Source organism: Monopterus albus, unplaced genomic scaffold, assembly GCF_001952655.1.
Source record: "Monopterus albus unplaced genomic scaffold, M_albus_1.0 scaffold70.1, whole genome shotgun sequence".
Classification (NCBI taxonomy): Eukaryota; Metazoa; Chordata; class Actinopteri; order Synbranchiformes; family Synbranchidae; genus Monopterus; species Monopterus albus.
In genome coordinates this window covers 908,158-932,136 of record NW_018127950.1, presented here as the reverse complement: position 1 = coordinate 932,136, position 23,979 = coordinate 908,158, and the positions used below count along the sequence as shown (strand labels likewise).

Here is a 23,979-nt window from a genome sequence, read left to right as displayed (position 1 = left end):
AGATGACGTATGCTAACCATTTTAATGTTGCGGTAAGCAAAATAATCTTAATTTCTTCAGAAAGTGAGTAGTTTATCATGCCTATTTCTTTAAGTTGTCATATGCATTCTTAGAAGTAATTTGAGGTAAATGTTGTTCTGTACTCCGGCTTCCTCCCACAGTCCAAAGACGTGCAGCTTAAGTTGATTGGCGACTCTAAATTGCCCGTAGGAGTGAGTGTGTGGTTGTTTGTCTACATGTCAAGCCTGTGATAGATAGACTGGCGACCTGTCCAGGGTGGACCCGGCCTCTCACCCACTGTTAGCTTATTCAGGAATAAGCGGTACAGATAATGGATGAATGGATGTTATTTTACTCTGGCAGGTAGTGAAATAGAAGTATGTTATAAAGTTGCATTAAATAGACACCCAAAGTACATCTAAAACTTCGCTTACGTATAAATGAATACATGTATATCAAATAAATTTCCACCACTGATAACCGGTTATTAAGTTGCAAAAAATGCATTTAGCCGCTGCAGTTGACAAGCCGATTTTCCGAAAGCCCTGAAAGCAGCATACGTCTGATATACGTCACAGATGCTCCACCCCTTTAATAATATTGTGCGCGCTCCAGTGGAAAGACTTCAGCCGAGTCGCGTCCCCGTGACTGTAAGGCACTAATTTACATAGTTCATTAGTCAGAAATCCCCCTGGGAATAAATCCGTGTTGTAACATATGTATGGAAGACGGACAGTCAGGTCTTTGGAAGACAAGGATACAACACTGGAGTACAGTTTTCATGACTTATTGGAAGCATAAACGCGGGTTCCGGTGGCGATATTTTTTTCCTCTCAGGAAGTTTGTCGTATTCAACTGAACATTATTCTTGCTTTGTTTTGGTTGAAGAAAGCGGGGAACTATTGGTGTCTACAGACGTCCAACCACAACTTTATGAACCAGTTTTTTTATTCTCCTCCTTCACATTAAAGTCAGTTTGATTCTTGTATGAATACCTCAAGTACCGTAATTTAGGAATTCGAAGCTCTGCGAAGTCTCAACCTCGATGGAGTTTGTCCAGCGCTTGACATAACAAATCGAGTTTTTGTGTATAATAAATATATAGGCTACACGTAGGCTAGTATTTCTATCTGCAAATGTCATTTCCGCCAGTATAGTTGTTAACGTGTGAACTCTTATGTCGTCTGAATCAAAATACTTGTGTTATAGGTCAGAGAGGCCTTTGTGTATTCCTATAGATCCATATTCAAGTTGCAACTCGAAGCAGTTTTATGCAGTGCAATGATTAAGGTAAACGTATCTCCAGCATAAACTATTTTGAATTCAAACTTGGCAACACACAGAGGGGATTCTGCAAAGTTAGCAGGAGGAGTTGCCATCAAAAATCGCGGAAATCATACGGTATTTGCCTCTGGCGAGCTGTTACTCATTAATGGATGTCATACAGGCCATACTGTCACTTACATCTTGTCTAGTAGCGCCTGAAATCGCTGACATCTAGTGTGACTTATGAACATGTTTTGGAAATTTGAGTTTTCCAAATACCCGAGACTGCGGCGGAGCGAAATCTTTGTTTTTGGACCACAGCTGGACCAGTCTTATGTGGGATTTTCCACTGGACAATTTTCAGTGTAAACCCCACAGTTGTCTGATGTGACCGTGTTTGCTTTTACAACTTGGAAAGCGTCATTCTGTGCGTGTGCTCCAACTTTTCCTTGAAGAACAACAGCCCACGTTCCCCTGGTGGGGGGGGGGTCAGCCCCGCCATGGCGCCCTCATATACATGAACAGTCCCCAGTGTATCCATCTAACTGAGGACACCGATGGACGTGGACAACCGCTGGACCTACTGTGTCATCTCTGCCAAGACACGCCGGTGACCGGAGTGACCTGCACGCGGGAGACGCACGGTCCTGTCCTGACCGAGGTCGACACCAAGACAGGTGAGCTGTGCACGTGACAGGGATGACAGGTGATGAATTATGCTGCATTCATAACATGTGTGCAAAACAAGCTTTCTGCTTGAAAACTTGGATGTAGCCAGGATTTTCTAAAAATACAAGAGTGCAAGAGTATCTTTAGTGCAACTCAGGTACCAAAATCAAGTGTCTAAGATGATTTTTAATCATTTAAATGATCTCTTTAACGTCAGCATGGAATATTCAGGCAGAAATGTGGACTTCTCATTGTTTAGTTGAACACAAAGCTAAACAGAATGAGAGATAGGAATACTTAGTCTGTTGACACCCCCTCACCCAAATTAAAATATAAATACAGAGGAAGTGACTTCAGTGTCCTCTGTCCTACATCGTCAGAATCAGGTGAAGTCAGTGACCACAGCAGGCAATGAATTCTGAGAACCAGAGAAGAAACACCTACAGAGACCTGTTTGTTGTCTGCAACATAGACTACTGTTTATTTGCTTTAAAATACATACACTTAAATGTAACACCCACAAAGTGTTGTAGAGTTGTTGACTGTGAAAACCTTTATCAAAACAAAATAAAATAACAGCTTTATATAGGCATACACCTGTAGAGTATGATATATACTGTAGATACGTCTGTAAATATCTGTTTATTAGCTGAGCATAAATGAAAATGTAGCCCTGTGTTTACAAACACGGTAGTTGTAAAGAAGTCTTAAATAGCACCAGAAAATCATGTAACAGTACCCTTGCTTATTGACGGCATTTAGAATTTTGTCACAGCTGTGGTGAGGAAGGTACTGAAGCTAGTGGTTTCAAAACGTTTTTTCCAGAAACCTGCAGGCTCTTGAGACAGAGAGTATTGCTGAGATGTATTAGCCATCTTTCTCTAGATGACAAAAGCTAAAGTGTGGCCTTTTTTTATAAGCTTATGCTGTTATGGAACACAGAAGGCCCCTTCTCTTTTATCATTTGACCCTTAACATACTGTTATCTGAACACTTTCAAAGTGTAACCAACACTGTAACCCACATAGGTTTATCTTCTGAAATTTATATTTGAAGACATCTGTATGTGTTAAAACACTACAAAGGGTATTTGAGACTTTAGCCAAGGCAAGCGCTTGGTCTTTGTTGAGACTGCAATATTTAAATGTGGTGGGTTGCTCGGAATCAAAAGCACATGTGCACCTGAAACAGGAGAGATCGGAGCAGGGGATTTTGCCATGAAGCCCTGAGTCCAGATGCATCCCTGGCCAGAGACGGAGTGAGAACTGTGGCTGGGAAAAACAGCATCAGACTAAACACCTCTCAAAGCAGACAGAGAAGAAGGGGGGAGAAAAATCCATGTAAATAGTGCTAGTCCTGGAAATGTGAGACAAGGGAAATAAAGCAGGCCCAGCTGACTGGACTGGTAGAACGAAGCCTTCTTCTCCACTGAATTCTTTGCATTCCGCTTGGGAGGTAATTAAAATCTAGAGAAACAGGAGGGCAGAGGGTAGATCGGGGATTGGACACAGAGGTTAATTGTTGTTTTGTTGCCTACAAGGACCCTTGAGGTGCATGGTTTGAGTTTTTCTTTCCAGATCCAGCACTCTTACTGTTCTTAATTGAGAACAATGTGTAGGTAGAAAGGGCATAATGGCTCTGAGTTCTCTGAAGTTACTGCACATCCATACCATTACTGGGGGTATCACACATCTCATAAACTCTGTTTAGTAGGGGATAAAATATCTTGAGCATGACGTTCGATGAGCTGAAGGACAGAAGTCTTTGGCGCCTACTCTGTTGGCATAGAACATGAGAGTGGCAGGAACTTGAAAGCAACGTGGCAACGCTCCGCTGACCACAGACGGACGTGCCTGTTGCCCCAGGTGCTGATGCTGTGCATTACATGCACAGAAATTGTTTTCTTTCATCCCTGTTTTCTTCTTGGACAGTTTTCTTACTGTGCAAAATCAGACGGCGGCAGCCTCTTCTCCGGCCTCCGTTCTCTGACACTCTTCAGGCTGGTATCTGGTATTTATCAGCACTGCTTCCTTTGTTGCTGTCTTAGTGTGGGTGGCTTTGGCTCATGAGGTAGGGCAGTCGTCTCCTGACCAGCAAGTTGGTGGTTCGACTCCCCACATGCCTAAGTGTCCCTGAGCAAGACACTGAATCCCGGTGGCTTGATTAGCGCCGTTGTGTGGCAGCTGTCGTCATAGGTGGGTGAATGGTGTATCATCTCTGTAAAGCGCTTTGGCCAGTGTAACACACTGTGGAAATGCGCTATATAAATACAGTCCATTTACCATAGTATAAATTAAACTGGTTACCGAGCACCCAACCACATAACCATGGCAGATGGATCACTTTCCTCTTCTGTCTTTTTTTTTTTTATGAGTTTTTAAAGCTGTCATGGGAAATCACTGACCTCTGATTTACCTGAGATGCTAATTTGGTTTAACCATGTACATTAACTTGGATAAACATTTTTTGTGGTTTATGGTGTAAACCTGGTAGAAAAGTGGTTATCAATCCAGTCCACCACAACAATATGTGTGCCAATATTGATCATATTAAGCAGATCAAGTATTGATCTGAGGTAGATCTATCATATGAGGTGGATCCTCACTGTTTACAGTTTCTTTATAAATGTCAATTACTTTCATTCAGTCACAAACCAGCTTTTAGCAACACAGCCAGTTACTGTGCATAAAAATGATCCAAAGGAGGTTCACTCATTGATGAGTGCAGATTACAAATACACCTAAATTAAGACAGTAGAACTGTGAGAGCAGAAGTCAGATCAGTGTATCCTCAGTAGACATATTTCTACTTAATCAGATCTCTGATTTGATAAGTAGGTAACCGTCATTTGGCTTTGTTTTTGTTCAAATCTATCATAACTGCTTTACCAAGCATCATTCATTCATCATCTACTGTATTTGTGAAAACTAAGTTTAAGGGCCTCAGCGTAAGATGAACTCAAGGCATTTTGTATTTCCCCTTACTGCATTAGTTTATATTATGTGGTTTATTGCTACAACTTCCCACTAAATGAAATGCCCTAGTATATAATTGATGTCAAGAACAGGGCCAATAATATGACCTTGTTAACATCAACAATGGAGTTATACCACGGCTGAGTGAGGTTTCTGCGGAGATGTTTAAAGCGGGCAGATATTTCAAATTGTAGAAAACTCCGGTTAAAAAGCGTTTTTCCCCTTATGAAGTGTGCCAGACCAGTCTCTGCCAGTGAAACTTGAGTTTCAGCCATTTCCAATTGTCATTCTTTCTTATGAATGAAACACACATTCTCAAATGCACTGCACACTTTCTCATTCCCTCAGTCAGAAAAATCACTGGGCCTGTGTTCTGCAGGATTAGGCTACATGTTTTTACATACCTGTATGGAATCAAGAATGAAAAAGGGCCTGTGCTATAAATGAAAGGCTTATAAACTGGCTGATAACCTGTGTCATCTCCTGTCTGACTCAGTAACTCACATCCTTATGCTTCTTCTCCAAGGCACAAATACTAACAAGAAACAGTGCCAGCGTATAGTTATAAGCCTTTTTCTTATAACTAATTGATTTCTGTTTTATTTCCACAGGCTGAGGGTGGGTTGGCCCAGTAGAGACAAGTTTCTAAAGACTGGTTTGTAGACGTACGCAAACATCGCCACAATGAGTAAGTCTAAAATCTGATGTTAGACAGACATTTATTACATAAGATAAAAAAAGACCCCCCCCCCCCACGCTGCTCCAGACACTGGCGGGTGAAGGATTGGTTTTCGGCGTTGTAGAGATGGGGGTCTGGTTCTCCCGGCTGCCCCGGGGTTGTGTGATGTCTGTCCAAGCTACACAGGGAGAGTATTTTCTCTTCGTGAGTTAGTCCAGCCCTGAGATCAAACATGGGAATAGGCATATGAAAAACACTGCAGGCCTTCCCTTGCTCTAATACCATGACACAGGATAGCCTCAATGTGGCTGTAGTTAAAGATGACTGACTAATTGTCTCCACACACCTTTTTTAGTGCGCAGCTAAGTGCTTTAGGAAATTAGCTCAATTATGATCTGGGCGAATATTAATCAGATTTATTACACATACCCAAGTTAATTATTCATCCACCGAGATGGCTTTATAAGGTCAGGCATGATAAAACTAATGCACAAGTCCTCTTAGTGGCCTGCCAAGAAGAGTTTCTTAACCACAAATTATTACCTTTGTGGGGAGAAAAGATGTTTCACTAAGCAAGGCAGCAAAAAATCTTTATGAGTTGTGAGCCAAAGAAAAACAGATCAATACCAGACAACAACAACAACAACATTTACGTTCAGCAACAATGAGAATGTGGGTACAGAATATTGAATATAGTACTGGTCATCACATGAGAATGGCTGCTAAAAGAGCTAGGAATCTGGACATTTTGGATAGAGCTAATTCTAATTCTGGCACCAGATTAGCATTAGCAAAGGAAGGTTACTTGCATGTTCACGGGGTGTCGATGGTGGTCAGGTTGGTGTAGTCAGGCTGCAGTGCTGATAGTGAAGAGGATCAGCCTGTTGAAGAAGATCAGGAGCTGACAGGATGGAGTTGACAGATGATTTCTACTGATGATTTTGTGTTTTTCTTGATTATGTTGATGTTCTTCTTTTCGGAGTTTGTCACCCTAATACCTAAATATACCGTTCTCTGGTCAAATTCATTCATAGACTCAAAAAGTTTTCCCTGCTACTTTTAAAGAGCTGATATGAAGGAAAACAAAAGAAAAGAGTTTGGACATGGATCAGAGTGATGGCAGAGCTCCTTCTCTGCTGTCAAATCCCTAAACTCTGTCTCCATTCTTTTTAAGTTATTTAAATTATGACTCTCCTGCTTCAAGAGTAAGCTGTGTTGAAACTGTGCCATGTGTGATCACACCTGGGCGTGAAATCGGGTACATGAGGATAAACCCCACCTGTAATGTCAAACACAGTTCTGATAAGAGACACCCTGGAATATGTATGTTTTGTACATCCTGACAGATGTAGACAGTGGAAGCAGCTGTCTCAGTGGTCAGGGAGGAGGAGGATCAGCTTGGTGCTGTAAGTGTGGTATGAGCACATGTCCCTTTGGGTTATCTGTCTGTTAGATCTAACAGTGCTGAGGACTCGTATCTCACACTTTCTCTGTCATACACACACTATTCATTTCCCAGTCTGTGGAACCACTCTGTGTATTTTTTCCCTACTCTTTATCTTCTTCAGATGAGAGGCAGGCTCTCCACTCTATAATGAAGGACCTGGTTGCCCTTCAGATGACGCGCCGCCAACCTGTTTTGTCATACGATAGTGGCAAACCCAAGACGCAAGCTCAGACCAACAGACAGGTGTGGTATAGCTCTATCACCATAAGCTGAACATTTTAAGACTTAAGCCTACAAAATGGTTTGGAAGCTCGAGCTTCTGTAGAGGTGTCCTCGTAATCCTGAATCTGAACACAGGAATAAAGGAAATAGTAACTTTTGAAACCTACCCTTGTTATTACCCAAGTCCTAATACTTAGTTATAGTTAGATAGCCTTAGATACAGTATATTCTTCACAAAGACAAAAAGACAATCTCCACCATTTTCCCAGGTCTTTGAAATGGTTCCTTCTATTGGTTTTCATAAATGATGAAAGAAGCAGAGTGACCTGTCTTCTTAGCAAACAATATTTGTGTAAGTCCTGGTGAAGACACCACGTGTGCAAGTCAGTCTGAAAGTAGCGCTGCTCCTAAAGCCCAGTTTCAAAACATCTGAATTGCGTTCTTTGGGGACAATCACATTGGATTTTGTGGTGAACATAATTCACAAAGTAAGGTACAATAATAAAAATATCAGCACAGCCTTTTTTTGGACACCACTGACCTCCTTTGACTTCCTTGACCTTCCTCTGTCTGCTTCCCCTCAGGGCGATGTCAGGATAAAGTTTGAGTTCTCAGGAGAGAGGAGGTCAGTTTTATTTACATGCATGTTGTGTGTGTGTGTGTGTGTGTGTGTGTGTGTTGGTATTATACATGAAAGCATGCACATATCCATATGTGAGTTAGAAACAAAGACAAGCACACTCATGTTGAGAAAGAGTACATCCCAGAGTCAAACATATACTCCAGCACTGTGCTGTACTTCAGAGTGGTATGGTGGAAAAGACTGTGGTGAGTCTGTGGCTGCAAGCACAAACCACAGATATGCAAGGTGTACTTAGAGGAATGTGCACACTAAAAACAGCAGCTTGCATGTATTTTGTTTGCATGTGTGCATGTAGATCAAAATCAGTTTCCTTAGCAGCCAGTACAAGTGTCATAATATCTGCATCTGTGTGTGATTTTTTTTTTTTATGTGTAGGATCCTGATGTTTGGACGGCCTGTGCAGTTTGAAGAAATCCAGCAAAAGGTTAAGACTGTCTTTGGACAGCATCTAGACCTCCATTATATGAACAACGAGGTAAAGTGGAGTCACTTCTGCTGTCTCACCACCTCATTTTGTCCTTCAGCTCTCTCTACGTTCAACTGGATCAATGAGACATTGACAGACATGCAGAGAGTGCATGTAGTTTATTATATAAAATTGTGTGATCACTTTCTGTTGATCAACTAATCAATTAATAGGCTAAATCTTTTGATTTAATTGTTGCATGTATCTGCATTGAGTTGAAGTGCTTCCAATAGACTTTGTATGCTTGTGAATCATGGAATAAGTTCAGATGCATTGTTGATTGTGTGTGTGTGTGTGTGTGTGTGTGTGTGTGTGTGTGTGTGTGTGTGTGTGTGTGTGTGTGTGGGTCTGTTTGTCTTGTATCTTTCCAGTTGTCAATCCCTCTGCGGGGTCAAGACGATCTGGACAAAGCAATCGACCTGCTGGACCGAAGCTCCAACATGAAGAGCATCAAGATCCTGCTGCTCACTCAGGAGCACAGCAAGGTGAGACACACACACACACACACACACACACACACACACACACACACACATATGTGCATAGTGGGTGTGTAGTTAAAATGTGCCATTGCGCCACTGCCATTTCTTCACCACCACCATGTTGTGAAAAATCAAGGTTCCTCATTTAATTAAATTACACAAAACTGGCATGACGACACAAAGCCATGGCTTGATCATGTACTGTGGTGGTGCTTAAACCTCCTGTCCTCCCCTCCTTCCTCTAACTGCAGGCCTCCTCCCCCTCTCACCAAGCACCATGTAAACAGGTGAGGATCAAGTCTTCCCAATCCACTGGAGACGTGAGCGCAGTGTACCAATCCACTGAACCCAGAGGGCGCCATCTATCAACTGGTACATATCTTTAGCTTTCATTCAGTGTTCTCTCTCATCTTATCTGCAGCAACATGGCTCACACTCTGATTCAAAGGACATAATGTAGTCAAAAAGGTTCCCTCAGAAACATCAGCATTCTATTAATCTTCAGTTATGGATTGTTGCTTCTTTTTTTACTTCCTCAGTTTCGCTCTCTGGCTGTCCTCATATCACAAAGCATGGATGTGTGCTGTATGAGTATAGTCCCAACCCCCTGGAACTCTCCCTGGAAAATAGAAACCAAATGTCAACTTGACCTATTAATTTGACAAATTATGTAAAGCAGTTTTTCCCCATGTAATCAACAAATATGGTTGCTGAATTTTTTATGTATGTTTCAGTCCTCGGGCATGTAAAGTTCACAAATTGTTTTACGTTCTCGTTTTTCATATATGTGTAATTTTTTCCATCAGGCTCATAAGTGTTGTCTAATCCCAGGTTCTCAGAACACAGGGCGGACCTCACCGCCTCCTGGCTATGTGCCTGAACGCCAGCAGAGGATCGCCCGCCAAGGTTCATACACCAGCATAAACAGTGAGGGGGAGTTCATCCCTGAGACCAGCGATCAGTGTGTGAGTCATTTTATTGATTTAACCAATATTTAATCAAGGAGTAATGCGACTGAGCTTAGAAATGTCTCTTCCAAGGGAGCCCCAGCCAATATGGCTGCATCACAGTTTTGAGACAACAAAAACACATGCAGCACTAAAACAGACAACAATTGTTAAAATTTCCAAGAGCGAGTTAGTGCCAGAGACAGGAAGTCTAGAAGAAGCAACAAAATGTTCATTAAAACAGTTAAACATACTGAGCCTATCAGACACTGTAGCTGAGGCCTTAATAATGTAGGAGGGCAGGCCATCAGAATGTCTGTGAGCTGATAATTGATCTCCAGAACTTTCTTGGCTCATTAAGACTGTCAGGGGTAGCATAGAAATATTATTCAGATTTCACATTTCTTATATTAGCTGTACATTGATTACTTAGTTGCCTAAAATGGAGCCAATATAGCATGGAGCTTGTCTTTCTTGCTTTAACCCCGGCTTTATCTCTACTATGCTGCATGTTAGAGAGATCAGTAGTGAACCAAGGCTTATGTCGGGATTTCTTTCTAAATTTGGATATCAGGGGAGATCGGGGAGAACATGCAAACACAGTACAGAAAGGCACTAGGTCAGCCTGGACTTGAACCTGGAACCTTCACCAAATAAAACATTCTCCTTGTAATCAATATGAGAGAGGTGATGAGCCAATGAGGACACAGACTCAGTCATTGTTAATGGCAGTCTATAACATCCCCCTACTGTAATACTTAGACCCGTAGCTTTACAGATAATGGGGAAAAGCCACCCTTAAGAGTTCAAGTGCTGTGTTTATGATCTCAGACATAACGTCTTCATAAAAACGACTCATATTCAACAGCTTACATGAAGCCCTTTTCTGATTTCTGACCTTTTGTGGGTATTGACAGAATCCTGGTTGATTTTCAGGGTTTATCAGTACATTTTTAGGTTGACTACAAATGTAACTTGTAAGCAAAAGGTCAGACAAAGACTTCATTGAGTCCTCTGAGTGATTCAACTAAATTGCTAGACAAGCTGATTTATAAAAAGGGAAATATTGGGCTTCTGAAGAATCCAAACATAAATTTTAAGGATGGATTTTAATTTCATGTGTACACAAAGCACATATACATACACACCCTTCATTTTCCACTGTGCCATGAACAGATGTTGGATCCTTGGAGCAGTGCAGAGAATTCGGTCTCTGGAAGCTGTCAGTCTCTGGACAGCAACTCAGACAGGTCAGGAACAAACCCTACCTACAGACTGACTTTGTACAGGAGCTCTCTACTTATTATGTTTTAGCATTTCCATGACATCTTTATAATTGGTACGTGCATTTCCTGTTGCTTCCTTTTCTCCCCCTACAGCCCCTCATTGAGGAAGTCTCGCACGCACAGAGCAAAAAGTTACCCTGATAATCGTCAGGAGTGCTCAGGTGAGAGCAGCTATAAGAAAAGATCTTTCAAGCGGCACCAATAGCCATACAGAAATATTGTGTGAAAGCAACACATTCGCATCTTATGGAATAAAGCACTGTGACAATCACTTTCAGAGTAAAACCACAAAGACATGAGGGAAGGTTTGCAATGTGGCTGAGCCAAAGCTGAGAATGCAGCATTATTGATTTGATAAAGAATTCTACTCTTGCTAGTCAGTGTTTGGTTTGTAGTGTCCTGTTCTTCTCTGAAGGGAGAGTAATAAAGAAGCCCATTTGAAAGCTGTGTGACTTAGCTAAACTGTGGTTGAGTTACAGAGTAATACTGCTGACCTTTGACATTTGGATGTTTACTTTCAGACAGGGAGAATCATGTGTATGACAGGGTAGCAGGGAAGGGAGGCACCTATCCTCGTAGGTACCATGTCTCCCTGCATCACAAGGATCACAGTGAAGGTAGGATGCTCAGTTTATATGAATGGCCTCTTACATTCTCTCGTCTCACTCTGTACCTTTTCTTCCCATTGTCTCTCTCATTCATCACGTGATATTCACCTCAGCCAACCTCTTTTCTGATCCCCTTCAGGTCGTCGTACATTTCCACGGATTCGCCGCCCCCAGGGGAACCTGTTCACTCTGGTGCCTTCACGCCGGTCGCTCAACGGCAGCGAGGAGAGTGTGGGCAGCTGGCAGCTAGTTGATGCTCAGGGCAGGCTGCATCACCAGGATCGTTCTGTTGCCCATACATGTGAGTGTTGATCCAACTTTTTAGGATGACATCCATTACATTCTTAAGAGATGCGTAATTGATACTCTGAAGGGTTTAAGGGCCAGTACAGCTGAAGCTCTGTGTTCATGCAAAGTTTCCTCCAAAATAAAATTTTGGCAAGATGAACAAAATCTTGGCAAAGGTATTTAAACATTGATTCAGTAAAATGATAAAAGTAAAAACTGATCCTATAAACCATAAATCATATGTCTTGCTGTGTCTCATTAAGATTATATTGTATATTTTATGTGAATGAAGATCTGACCGTGTGTGGTTGTTTTGTGTTTTCCAGCACCCAGTGCTCCAGTGACGTGGCGGTGGGGGAAACTTCTGGGCCAGGGAGCATTTGGACGGGTTTACTTGTGTTACGATGTGGATACTGGGAGGGAGCTGGCTGCCAAGCAAGTCCAGTTTGATCCTGACAGTCCTGAGACCAGCAAGGTGAGATACTATCTAATTACACTACCATGGTTAGTTCACTTACATCCATGTTTTCACAGAAGCAGGAGGTTTTGCTTCTGTTGGTTTTCATCATTTCTCTTCCCAGTACTGAATATTTATACTCTTGGTTTTGCACTTGCCTCTTGTCATTGCTTCATTTGTATAAAAATGCTGGGGTAGTTTTGATGACATTGCATTTGTACATTTCTTTACCACTGGTTACTGTTTTTAGGAAATTGCATTCTGTCATCTCCTTGCTATTTTGACAGTATAACTCATGTCTCTTGAAACTGTACTGTTAAATATTAGACCTTGGTTTGTTGCTCATTAGCAAGTCACAAGTCTGCACCACTGTAAAAACCGTATATGCACCAAGAATGACCTCATATGTTGTGAATGCTAATCTATTTACTTCATCATGCTGGAATGCAGCTAGTTAGCATGGGATTAATGAGTTAACCATGTTAAAAACATCTTTGCTTCAGGATTTTAGCAATAAACATTATTTAATGCACTGACACAGAAGGAGAATAGTCAGTCACCAACTCAAGAAGTGGAATGTATCAAACAGGTTTTCTTTCCTTCCTCCCCCCCCCTTCACCATTTTAATGTCTTTTCCTGTCTGCCACAGAGAAAACGTGCACTGTCACTTCCTGTATCTGAAAGGAGCGTTGTGGTGTGGTGGTGGGAGATGGGTCAGCGTTGCCTTGGCCTCCCATTACCCCTTCATACTCCCACCACCACCCCCCCCAGCTTATATCAGATGAGAATCTGCTGTTGTTTCTATTAAACCAGCTTCTGTTTTGGGATTTCCCTCTCTCTCTCTCTGTTGTGGCCTCATTCTCTGAGGTAAACACAGGAAGTTCTTTTGAGGAACTGTGCTGTTGGCTGTTAGTTACTTTCTGATTTAGGTTTCACTTTTGGCAGACTCCACATGCAGTCATAAATCACTGTCATCCCTGTATTTATGGTTTCACTGATCATGGTTTCATCTTTGGTTACAGATATGACAGAGCCTGCAGGGATTTCTGAGAATTTTTTTTAATTATATTTAACTTTTTTTTTTTTTAATGAATACAGTAAATCAACAAAGAAGCACTGTTCAGAAATGACAGCTTTTATTTGTCACCTTTGAGCTGTTGTGTGAATTTTAAGGGTGTCATTTCTTACCGTTTCTCTGCAGGAGGTCAGTGCTTTGGAGTGTGAAATCCAGCTGCTGAAAAATCTGCATCATGAGCGCATTGCTCAGTACTACGGCTGTCTGAGGGACCACAATGAGAAGACCCTCACTATCTTCATGGAGTACATGCCGGGCGTGAGTCGTAGGAGTTTTCACACCACACAGCTTCAAGCAGGACTCAGAGTAGTAATTGTTTTCTCAGTTGAAAACTAGAAACTAATTCCCTAACTTTAGTGTTTGTGTTCGCTCACATTGCACCTGATGTTATGATGTAAGATCATTTTAATTAAACTAAAGCAACTCAGCCAGTCGCACAAGAGCATGAAATCGAGACAGGAGGAAAGCAAAAGAAAGGACAATGATCCGTAAGCAACATTTGGAATTTCTATTAAATTGGTAATATAAATAATTTTAAGTTTTTCAGAAAAGTGGCTAGGGCATGTTTCCTGTACTTCAACCAGAAATTATTTTCAAGGCTGAGAAAATATTTATGGCTCTTTTCAACCACAGGAACTTTTGCAGGAACAATTTTAGGAGCTGAGGAATTTCACCTCTATTCTGACCACAGGAACATTGTTTCCGTTGGGTTCCTGGGCTGCAGTTACACATGTGTAGCCAACTTACTTGTCTAAAATCTAGCATCATAAATACACCATGGAAGGTATGTACAAAAACAGAGTAAGAACCACAAAAGAAAGTCAGTTTTCCTGGTGTTCATGAATAGCTGATCATAGAGCACCTCGTTGTAACTTGTCTGTCTGAACGCATCACAGACATCTTCCAGATGCCAGGTTTTAGGTAGGCTCCTTTACTGCCTGCATCTTCACTCAGAACATTGATGATAGAGTGGGTTGGTGGTCTTTGTACCTGCATATAACAACACAGTATAATACGTGCATGTGCTTTCTTTGTATCAGGGTTCAGTCAAAGACCAGCTGAAGGCCTATGGAGCCCTGACAGAAAATGTGACCCGGAAGTACACAAGACAGATCCTGGAGGGCATGTCCTACCTGCACAGCAACATGATTGTACACAGGGACATCAAAGGTAGCCCTGTTTAACTATTGGGGCCTGAGCATTATACCCTTTGGGCTGTTTAGACAGTGCTTTAATATATAAATGTTTGGGCCTTACCATGTGTGGAAGATGATTGGTGAGATAAAATATTTCCTTCTTCCATGTCAACTCTGGCTTTCAGGTGCCAACATACTGCGTGATTCAGTGGGAAATGTGAAGCTTGGAGATTTTGGCGCCAGTAAGAGGCTGCAGACCATCTGCATGTCTGGCACCGGCATCTGCTCAGTGACCGGCACCCCCTATTGGATGAGCCCAGAGGTGATCAGTGGAGAGGGCTATGGCAGGAAGGCTGATGTCTGGTAAGACCAGCAGATACGCAGCAGTTCAAATTAAAGTTTGATGTTGCTTTACAAAACAATTATTTTTAGGGATAGATGTCCTACCTGAACTACATGACCACTGGTTGATAAGACCTGCAAAAAATTATATGAATTGATGTATAACCTGATTTATAAATGTTCATGTATTTATTTACAGTGATACTGTGTTTGACTGACTGGAAGATACATGTCTTAATCACCTAGTAGAAAAAAATTCATCAGCTAGGAGTATTTAAATTGACTTGTTTTGACATTTAATGGATCCAGGAATTAACTACTGTAGCTGATTTGTTAATTTGGTATCACAAGGAATGGAACATTTGTTTCTGTCCAGTGACCAACCTGTCATTCATAAGTTGGCAGATGCACAGTGCTCTTAAAGGGAACAAAACATTTAATAAATTGAGGAACCTGCTGTACATAACCCTGTTGCTACCACACTCCCACACACAGAGCAGACAACATTCCCTTATGCAATCTGATTAGGTGGTGACCCACCAGGCAAGTGATGTGATTGGCTGAAGGCCAGTCAGACACGCCGTAACAGAGTTCGGTATGTTCCAGGTTCCAGGCCGGAGGGGAAGTGATGCTCCCAGGGGGGCTTTCTACCTCCCAAACAGGTGGAGCAGGCCCTCTGCAGACAGCGAGTGTCAAAGTTTCCATTCAAAACATTCCTTCATAGTGTTGAAACACTATGTGGTGTTTGTATCGACTTGTTATATGACTTAACCAAACAAATCACACGTGCCTTTTACAGGAGCCTTGGTTGTACAGTGGTGGAGATGCTGACAGAAAAGCCTCCGTGGGCCGAATATGAGGCCATGGCGGCCATATTCAAGATCGCCACTCAGCCTACCAACCCACTGCTGCCCTTGCACACTTCTGAACAGGCACGGGACTTTATCCGCTGCATCTTTGTGGAGGCCAAACACAGGCCGAGTGCTGAGGAGCTGCTCAGACATCCCTTCTCCCAGATTCTGTGCTGAGACCTGCCTGGTTTCCTAACTTACACACAGAGTAGCACAGTAGCCTCAGCAGTAGCTGTAGCTTCCTCAAAACCCATCCATGACAGAAGACCAGGCGTGGAACTGGCCTGAATGTCCCTCTGCCACCATTCAGATGCTTCAAAGAGGAGGCACTGTTCACTCACACAGATCCAAAGTGCAAACCATTTGACAACTGCAGTCAGTGCAGTGCTTTGTGTACCAGCGCCTGTGCAGGCTCCCACAAGAATCACCACCAGGGGGAAACAAAACACAGTGTGACAGAAACACAGGATCTGAATGCAGCATGATCGAATCATAGCTCATGCACCAGTTGTGTCTTCTTAAAGTATATACTCCTGTGTTTACCTTATTTTGATTGGCTGTTATGACAAATGCCAGGAAGCCCTGAACTGCTTGACTTTTTAATGTTTAGTTAAGCACACTTTGAAAGCTACAACAGGCCTAATGTTCAAGTTTGCCCAGTGGGATGCTGAAGCCATTGGTGCACTACAGTGTTAATTGGACAGGTTCTCTGTTTTTTTTTTTTTCTGCTTGGCAGTACTGTTTATTTCACCTATCCCTCAGTCACAGCCTCTTTAAGCTATTTGTTATGGATTTAGCATTTCTAGCTCCACCTCTCTGTAGACTAAGTGAAACACAGATGAAGTGATGTTACATGGAGATACAGTATGTGTAGAGCAGCTACACAGAGTTTAATACCAAAATAAGCTTAAGGCATGTTTTGGTTTCAGCCCCTCAGAAGACATCACCAGAAGTTAATGATAAGAGCCAAATACACAAATCTGTTCACTTGTCAGTAGCTTCAGAAGACCATTATACACCACATTTCCTAGCTCCAGCTTGTGCCTCTCATGTTACCATTACATTCAAGTCACAGTGGAAAGCAGCTGTTGCTCTGACAAATTAATTCCTTGCAACTGAGCCGGTTGTTTAACAACCCTTATCACTGTTGGGAAGGTTTTTCTAGAATCCGCAAAGACTCTTTCTTTCAACTGGATGAAAAAAATTATCTGTAGTGGAGGATTCAGAAGATTTTTTAACATGTGTCAAGTTATGACACTCACAAGAAAGAAAAATATTAATATATTATGTAGTTGTTACTTTTTATTAGCTGTTAGGAGACTCTGGAAATGCCTTCACTGCAGTGAAAAAAATTCTTTTGAATGACCGTCTGTTATTGCCAGGAGAAACGAAGTGCTTAGCTCTGTAAGTTTAATGTAATAGTAAGAATTGAGAGGCAAAGACTAAGGTATGGGACTACAATAACTGATTAAAATGACCCTTTATGTTTTTCTACAGAAAAAAAAAACTCCTTATCACTGTCATTGTTGCTGTCCTCCTACCTCTAAAACTAACCAGTTGAGTCTGGGGCCACCTTAATGCATCTTGGGAACCTGAGAGAGTCTGTGCATTTCAGTACAGACTTGGAGTCTGAAATCATATGAAGTGTGGTTCTACCTGTTGCCTCAAAGTGACCTATCCTACCTGTGTCTCTTACAGTTGTTTGGTATCACAGCTGCTTTCAGTCTATAAAGTGCCTAAAAGGGACAGATACAGGATTATAATATGGACCTGGTGGCAGTAATATGTAATATAACTTATATGTGAATCTGACAATGCTTTTTAGGAAAAAATACAAGCTTAAGGCTTTAATCTGAAAGTTGCCTTGTTTGCCTAAGATTGCACTGTCCATGTGTGTCTGGCCCAAGCATCCCTCACTGAGAAGCCTTAGCTTAAGGATCAGTTTTAAATCAGATGCACTTTTATGTTAAATGAATGTTGTGGAGTTTTGTTGTCTTTCCCAAATTAGTTTTTTTTTTTTTTTATTCAAATGTGAAAATTGTTTTACTTCTATTTATACCCCCATGTCCATTCCAATTAGATTTAATAAGCAAATATATATGTTAAAATATATTTTTTATATTTAGACTGTCAAAGTGGTGATACTTTCAGGATGTTAGAAATCAATCATTAAAAGCAGCTGGTTTTGCGGATGTTACAGAATTGGGGTTTATAAATGAAAAATGGGTGGAAAACCAACTCTGGCACCCTGGTTCTTGTTCTGGCCCAAAATAAAAGAGCACACATCTTTAGCTATACATTTAAATGACAGTATTACCTGACAATTTATTGAAACTGTGCAATTTGGCCATAGTATTTTCTATGAGGTCTCATGATCAACGCCTTTAAAGGAGTAACTTAAAAAAGAAAGAGCTGGGAATAGTTTTTGTGTGATCTCAGTATTATTAAAACATATGTAAGGTGCGTGTGTGTGCGTGTGAGCCAAACGATCAGAGCCGGTGCTGGGTGTCAGAGTTTGCTGTTCAATCCAGATGACGATTTTGTTTATCCCAGGGTTTAGATAACGAGTCCAGTAATCAGTGAATTTCTGAGCAAAGGGCTTGCTGCTGCCTTAACGCTAATGGGCTGCTACATGCTAAAGGGCAGCTAAAAACATGTTCAGTGTTGAAAATGTTGCAATTCTAAGACAAAGGACCCTGAGATAAGCAAATGAATACAAACTAGTTCTTAGAAATCTGCATATGTAAATGTATGATTATGTATCATGACAAGACTTGCAGTGCAAAGTCTAATGTATCAGATTTATTTTACAGCAAGAAGAGAATAGTATGTTTAATGACAGACAGTGCCAAAGAAAATAAATAGTTTTTCAAAACTGAGTGAGACTGTTTCTTGTTAGTCTGTTTATACACGTAGGAAGACAGTAGTGACTTGTCCAGATTCAGTGAGTCCAGTAAATGAAAGGACACAGCAGACTGAGCTCATTGTTGGCAGGAAGAAGCTACTTGATTGATGCACTCGTTTTTCCTCATTCTCTCTCATTTAGTTTCTTCCTCTCTTTTTTGCTCTTGCTTTTCTCATGAGGAAGAAAACAGGAGGCAGAAAAGAGTGATTTCTGCAACTGTGTCCGGCTGCACGATGTGAAAACAGATTGTGTCCCACAAAAGGCCCAGAAATGCACAGAAATGAGGTTTTTATTGCTTTTATTAACTGATTCATTCGGGTTTGCTGTATTTTTTTCCTTTTCAGCAAGCAAGTGTTCAAGATTGATGACAACAAATGACAGGAGGATGCTCTAGTTTTATAATGTGTCTTATACTGAGACAGAACACTGGAAGCTGATAGCTACTGTAGTATTGTGATTACCTGTCTTCTTGTGCTTTTCTCTGGCTTTTAACCTTTAGATGCTTATGTCAGCGAAGTGCCAGATCATTTCTCATTGTTCATCCCAACAATGTTTTAATCATGTTATCCTGAATGTGATGTTTTGATTAGAGCATAATATATCCTACCAGTGTGGATTTTTAGCTGTGTTTAAAATGGTGCTGTCACTCAATTTGCCTGTTCACAGCTATGGCCCAGAAGGAAGTATCCCAGCAGCTATTAGATGGATTGTCATGGAATTTTGTTGACATTTATGGTCCTCTGATGAATGACTCCAGTGACCCCTCCCTGACTTTTCCTCTACCACCACCAGCAGGTTCACATTTGTGGTACAGAGTATCTCAGCAGCTTTTGGATTGATTGCTATGACATTTGGAACACACATTACTTAAGTCCCCCAGATTTTCATCACAGCCCATTCCCATGAGGTCTTGCAGCTTTTAGTACTGCCTAAATATTCTGCTGTACTGTTTTTACCTGCGAGGTCTCTCACCTGAGAGGCCTAGAAAGTCAGTACCACAGACAGAGGAAGAATCCAAAGCCTTAATTTATTTAAAAATAACAATACCACACATAAAAAAATAAAACAAAAGTCCTGTATGAAAACCCATTTAAATAAAAGAACATAAATTTTACCAGCAAAATGCACTTAAAGTCCCTGCACACCTACACAGGTGTTATTCATTCCAATTAGTGTTTGGTTTGAAGTTGGGTGGGGATATTCTGACACTAAATGAACCAAAACAGGTGCAACCTTTTCCACAGCAGATATTTTGACATGTCATAGTAAGAAAATCGCAGGTGTAACTGATAACACTCACGATGACTGCGTTCCACTTATGTGAGCCCATTTCCAGGATGGTGGTATTGTGTATGCTTGCTGAGTGGCCTCGTTTATTGGAACACTTTCTGGAGCTCAGTCGTTAATGTCGTTAGCTACGCCTGTGTTTTTTCTACCGTGACTCAAAATGTCTGCTGTGAACAAGGCCTATACTAATAGCAGGGTCAGACAGATGTCAATCAAGAACACCCACACAGTCGAGGTCTAATCAGCCAGTTTAATGGAAACACCTGTGTGAGTGTGCTGTTAAAATGTGAAGTACATCTACTCAATGCCACTGTGACTGTTACTTTACCATGCATCATATTGTCGGATTGTTATTACGGATGCAGTTAACTGTAGCCTTTTCCTGGTGTAGTTGGTCACATTAGAGCAAATCATGAGTAAATTATACTCTATGTTGTTGGCTAATTGAATAATCCTCATTTAATTTACACTCTATTGGAGAAACACATCCTTCATGAGGTGATGGGAGGTGGGACTGAGACAGTATTTCCAACCTGTTGGTCAGGATTCAATTTGGTATGTGGCCATGTACATTAAACCATTGGTAGCACTGAGGAATGGCAGCTGAGAGGTGCGCACTGGGGATTCTCTGTATAAAATGCCAGAGTACAAAGCAAGTGTTGAGTATTACTCAGTCAAACTTATAACTGGCAGCCATGTTGCCTTGGCCTGAGATCAGTCTGGGTCCAGCAGCGTTAAGATTCTGCCCCACATCCCTTTTCCTTGTAAGTCGTGCAAATGAGATGGTTTCACCATGTAGGGCACATGAATCAACTGTTTGACTCAGCCCTTCTCTGACTCCAGCAGCAGGGAGGTAGAAGAGTGACAGTCCTGCACTGACCCTTTCTTCTCTCTCTGTGTGCATGTTTAATCTTTGGGACATATTACCTCAGTGACCAGATCTGAGGCAACTGCCGTGACTGTATAAAAATCCAGAGAGCTGAGACAATTAGTGTCAACTTAATGATGCAACCAGGCCATCGATCCTTAGAGGTGGAGCCTTTTAACAACTAATCTCTGCCAGACTTAGAGTATAGTACCCAAGAGCATGCCATTCGTTTAACCTCTATTAACAGACACCAATTGGAATTCAAGACACTGTGTTGTTGTTTGTCTTCTTTAAAAGCAGCAACACTCAGGGGCCATATAGAGAGTTGTACCGGCTTTATTCCCTGTCTCCCAGTACCACTGGTTATCCCTCCCTGTGATTTAATGACCCAGTAACAAAGACATCCTTTGTGCCACTGCTGCTGTGGTTTTACTTGTAGCAATATAGCAGTAGTTATATCTTATACTCCAAATAATGTAGGAACCATAATTTAAAATTTGCTGGAAATTTTTTGAATGCCCTTTATACATTTCCAAATTTTTTGGATGTGTTTTCCAGATGGTTTGCATTCATGTCTGCTGCAACTCCAGAAATTTGCTTAAGTTATGTAGCCCATCACCGTGACTATTACTGTATGTCTGCTTTACTTAATTACTATATTATTGTCTGTTGAATAAGTGGGAAAATGAATCCAGAAACCTAAAAGACAAAAGTATTTCAAATTGTTAAGTTTAATATCAAAAAGAATAAATATACTTTCTGTATTTATGACTACTTGAGTTTTTAAAACCACTTTGCTATAGTGGTAAGTGGGGCTAATTTATAGGGCGCATTTGACAAACAAGGGGTAGAAAAACTGGAATAACATCAGAAGTGTCACGGTAGTATAGTGGAGAGAAGCCACACCCTGCCAGATTTTCACTTTATTCATTTATTTCATTGATACATTTATTAGACAATGTATAAATTCTTAGTTAATGCACCATTTAAGAAAATGTATGCAGGTTTACATATGTTACTACATCACATGTTTAGTTTTTAACTGGCAATATTTAATGATCAATTAAATTTGTCAGTCTGTCAATCCTTTTGCCATTTTGTCAGGTCATAAAGTTATATAGTGTTTTTAGATGCTAGTAAATGTATCAGTGTTTAGTAAATGAGCCAAAACATTGTCATAAGAACATTACAGCTGTAACAGGAGCTGTGTAGAAGGCCTCTAAATGCCTTAATTCCTCTTGTCTTCAGGAATGTAGCTGACACGGATTGAAAGTAGACAGTCAGTGACAATCTCATCTCAATAAATCACATCCTCTTCCAAAAGAAGTCAAAAACAGATCAGCTGAAGCGTTCTGACGTAGTCGGCCCAGCGGTTCTCATGGTAATGAATGAAAATTGTTTTGTAACATAGCCTCTTTTAGTCCTTCCCACTCCTCTTCATCTCCACCATAAATCTGTTGTGGAGCCAAAATAGTGAACACCCCAGAGTCCTACAGTCTCACCAGAGCCTTGACTACAATCTATTTGCTGCTATAATAAAAGTGTGCATGTGCTCCTGCAGCATGACGGTTGTAGATGTACAGTTAGGCGAAATGCTGTTTTGCCATGTTGCTATGATCATTAACAAAATGCACATATTGGTGATTATAAGTATAAGAGTAGACAAATTAAAATCATACACTTTGGCATGTATTATTTTATGGAATACCAACAGAAACATGCTTGATTTTGTGTACAAAACTCTTCAAGTGCCATTAAATAAAAGCACACTTTAGTCTTTATTCTCACTTTTCACATCCCCAAATATATTTCATGTTACAAAAGTCGTAAAAAAGAAATGAAGGAAGTTAAGACATTTGAATATTAGTACCTAACACTAAAGATATTGTATTTTTAATAGCATTTCATAACACAAAGGCACTTTTAAATAGTGCCCACCAGCATTTTGCTGAGAAGTTAAGTGTCATAGTGGTGCACTCTTTTTTTAATTATCATTTGCTGTGACAGAATATGCAGACAAACTGACCCTTGCTTCCACAAATTCTGTTATGTTCAAATCATGTGATCTGTTGAGAAAGATGCAGCAGGTAATTACTCACACAGTCTTTAGAGATAGTGAGTGAATTTTGCAGAGTTTTTATTATGTAGAGCTTTGTGAATTGATGATTATTTGTTTTAAACCAGTGTATTGAGCAGGCTCTATATTTAGATTAATTTATAGTGAGGATACTTAACTTCTTTTAATTCTCACTATAGTAAATGCTTGTTGTCTACCATCCCTCAAAGAGGGTACATGAAAAATGACACTAAATCCCATATGTTGGACATTTTATGTGGCTTGTATGTTCCACATAGAAATACATTTAATATTTTTCTGTTTTTCTGAGTCTAATATATCTGCTTTATATGTCAGTCTGTTGTTTCTATTTCTGATTAGACACTGAAGAGCTCTTCCCAACAGCTTCTACCCTTTGTTCCATCAATTTCTGTTTTTGTGAGAGTGCATGTGTGGTCGGGTTGAATTGGTGGCCAGAACCTGTCACACATTTCTTTTCATTCGGCTGGAAAAAAATGAAGACAGAAAGACAAAGAGGGGTGAAATAAGAGTGAGTAAGAGAGAGTGAGTCAGAGGTGGGGGAGGAGGGAGAAAGCCAAGTAGTTGAGTGAACAGACAATCCACGGCACATAACTTTTAGGGTGTCGTATAAGCCCCCCTTTGCTCTCCCTTTGTCCCATTCATTGCCTGCCACCCTCCCTTCTCTCTGCCCCACCCTGTGGCCTCACTGCTTTGGCTTTGGGGGTTGGTCTGTCTCTATAAAAGCCCTTTTTGTGCCCTAAGTGAGTTTCATTCCTCATCATGGAGAGTCAGAGAGTCCAGTCATCATATAGAAAGCGTTTTGGGCCCCAGGGCTTGACCACATCAGCAGTAAGAATAAGAAGTCTTCCTTCCAGCCGCTACTCCTGGCATGGCACCCCTCGCAGCCTCACCCTCTCCAGCCCTACGTCCCGAATCTCCCTGGGCTCGACCAACACATCCCTTCACCTGGGAAGCCCAGGGGACCGACTGGACTTTCCTGCTG

At 41.1% G+C, this 23,979-nt stretch overlaps 2 protein-coding genes across 2 annotated transcripts in view; both read left to right on the top strand.

The window, feature by feature from the left end:
• The first annotated feature begins 613 nt into the window (after positions 1-613).
• map3k3 (mitogen-activated protein kinase kinase kinase 3) lies at positions 614-18,679 on the top strand. The gene is made up of 17 exons (XM_020605500.1): positions 614-1,943; positions 5,522-5,598; positions 7,158-7,279; positions 7,843-7,883; positions 8,277-8,376; positions 8,739-8,852; positions 9,101-9,221; positions 9,681-9,814; positions 10,973-11,046; positions 11,176-11,243; positions 11,604-11,699; positions 11,830-11,991; positions 12,305-12,453; positions 13,637-13,768; positions 14,551-14,680; positions 14,832-15,009; positions 15,788-18,679. The coding sequence occupies exons 2-17, from the start codon at positions 5,595-5,597 to the stop codon at positions 16,014-16,016; spliced, it is 1,854 nt and encodes a 617-aa protein (XP_020461156.1). The 5' UTR covers positions 614-1,943; positions 5,522-5,594; the 3' UTR covers positions 16,017-18,679.
• A 4,938-nt stretch (positions 18,680-23,617) lies between these two features.
• The window catches only part of gfap (glial fibrillary acidic protein), a 6,632-nt gene continuing 6,270 nt past the window's right edge, over positions 23,618-23,979 (top strand). Inside the window, 1 exon segment of the mRNA XM_020605551.1 lies at positions 23,618-23,979. This exon segment is cut by the window's right edge and continues 20 nt beyond it. Coding sequence (XP_020461207.1) covers positions 23,757-23,979 — 223 coding nt within the window. The 5' untranslated portion in view covers positions 23,618-23,756.

Bases quoted from the DNA above. Each gene is read 5' to 3' on its own strand.
- map3k3 (XM_020605500.1), top strand. The intron at 7,280-7,842 runs GTGTGGTATAGC...GCTTCCCCTCAG, and splicing joins AAGCTCAGACCAACAGACAG to GGCGATGTCAGGATAAAGTT. The intron at 13,769-14,550 runs GTGAGTCGTAGG...TCTTTGTATCAG, and splicing joins TCATGGAGTACATGCCGGGC to GGTTCAGTCAAAGACCAGCT.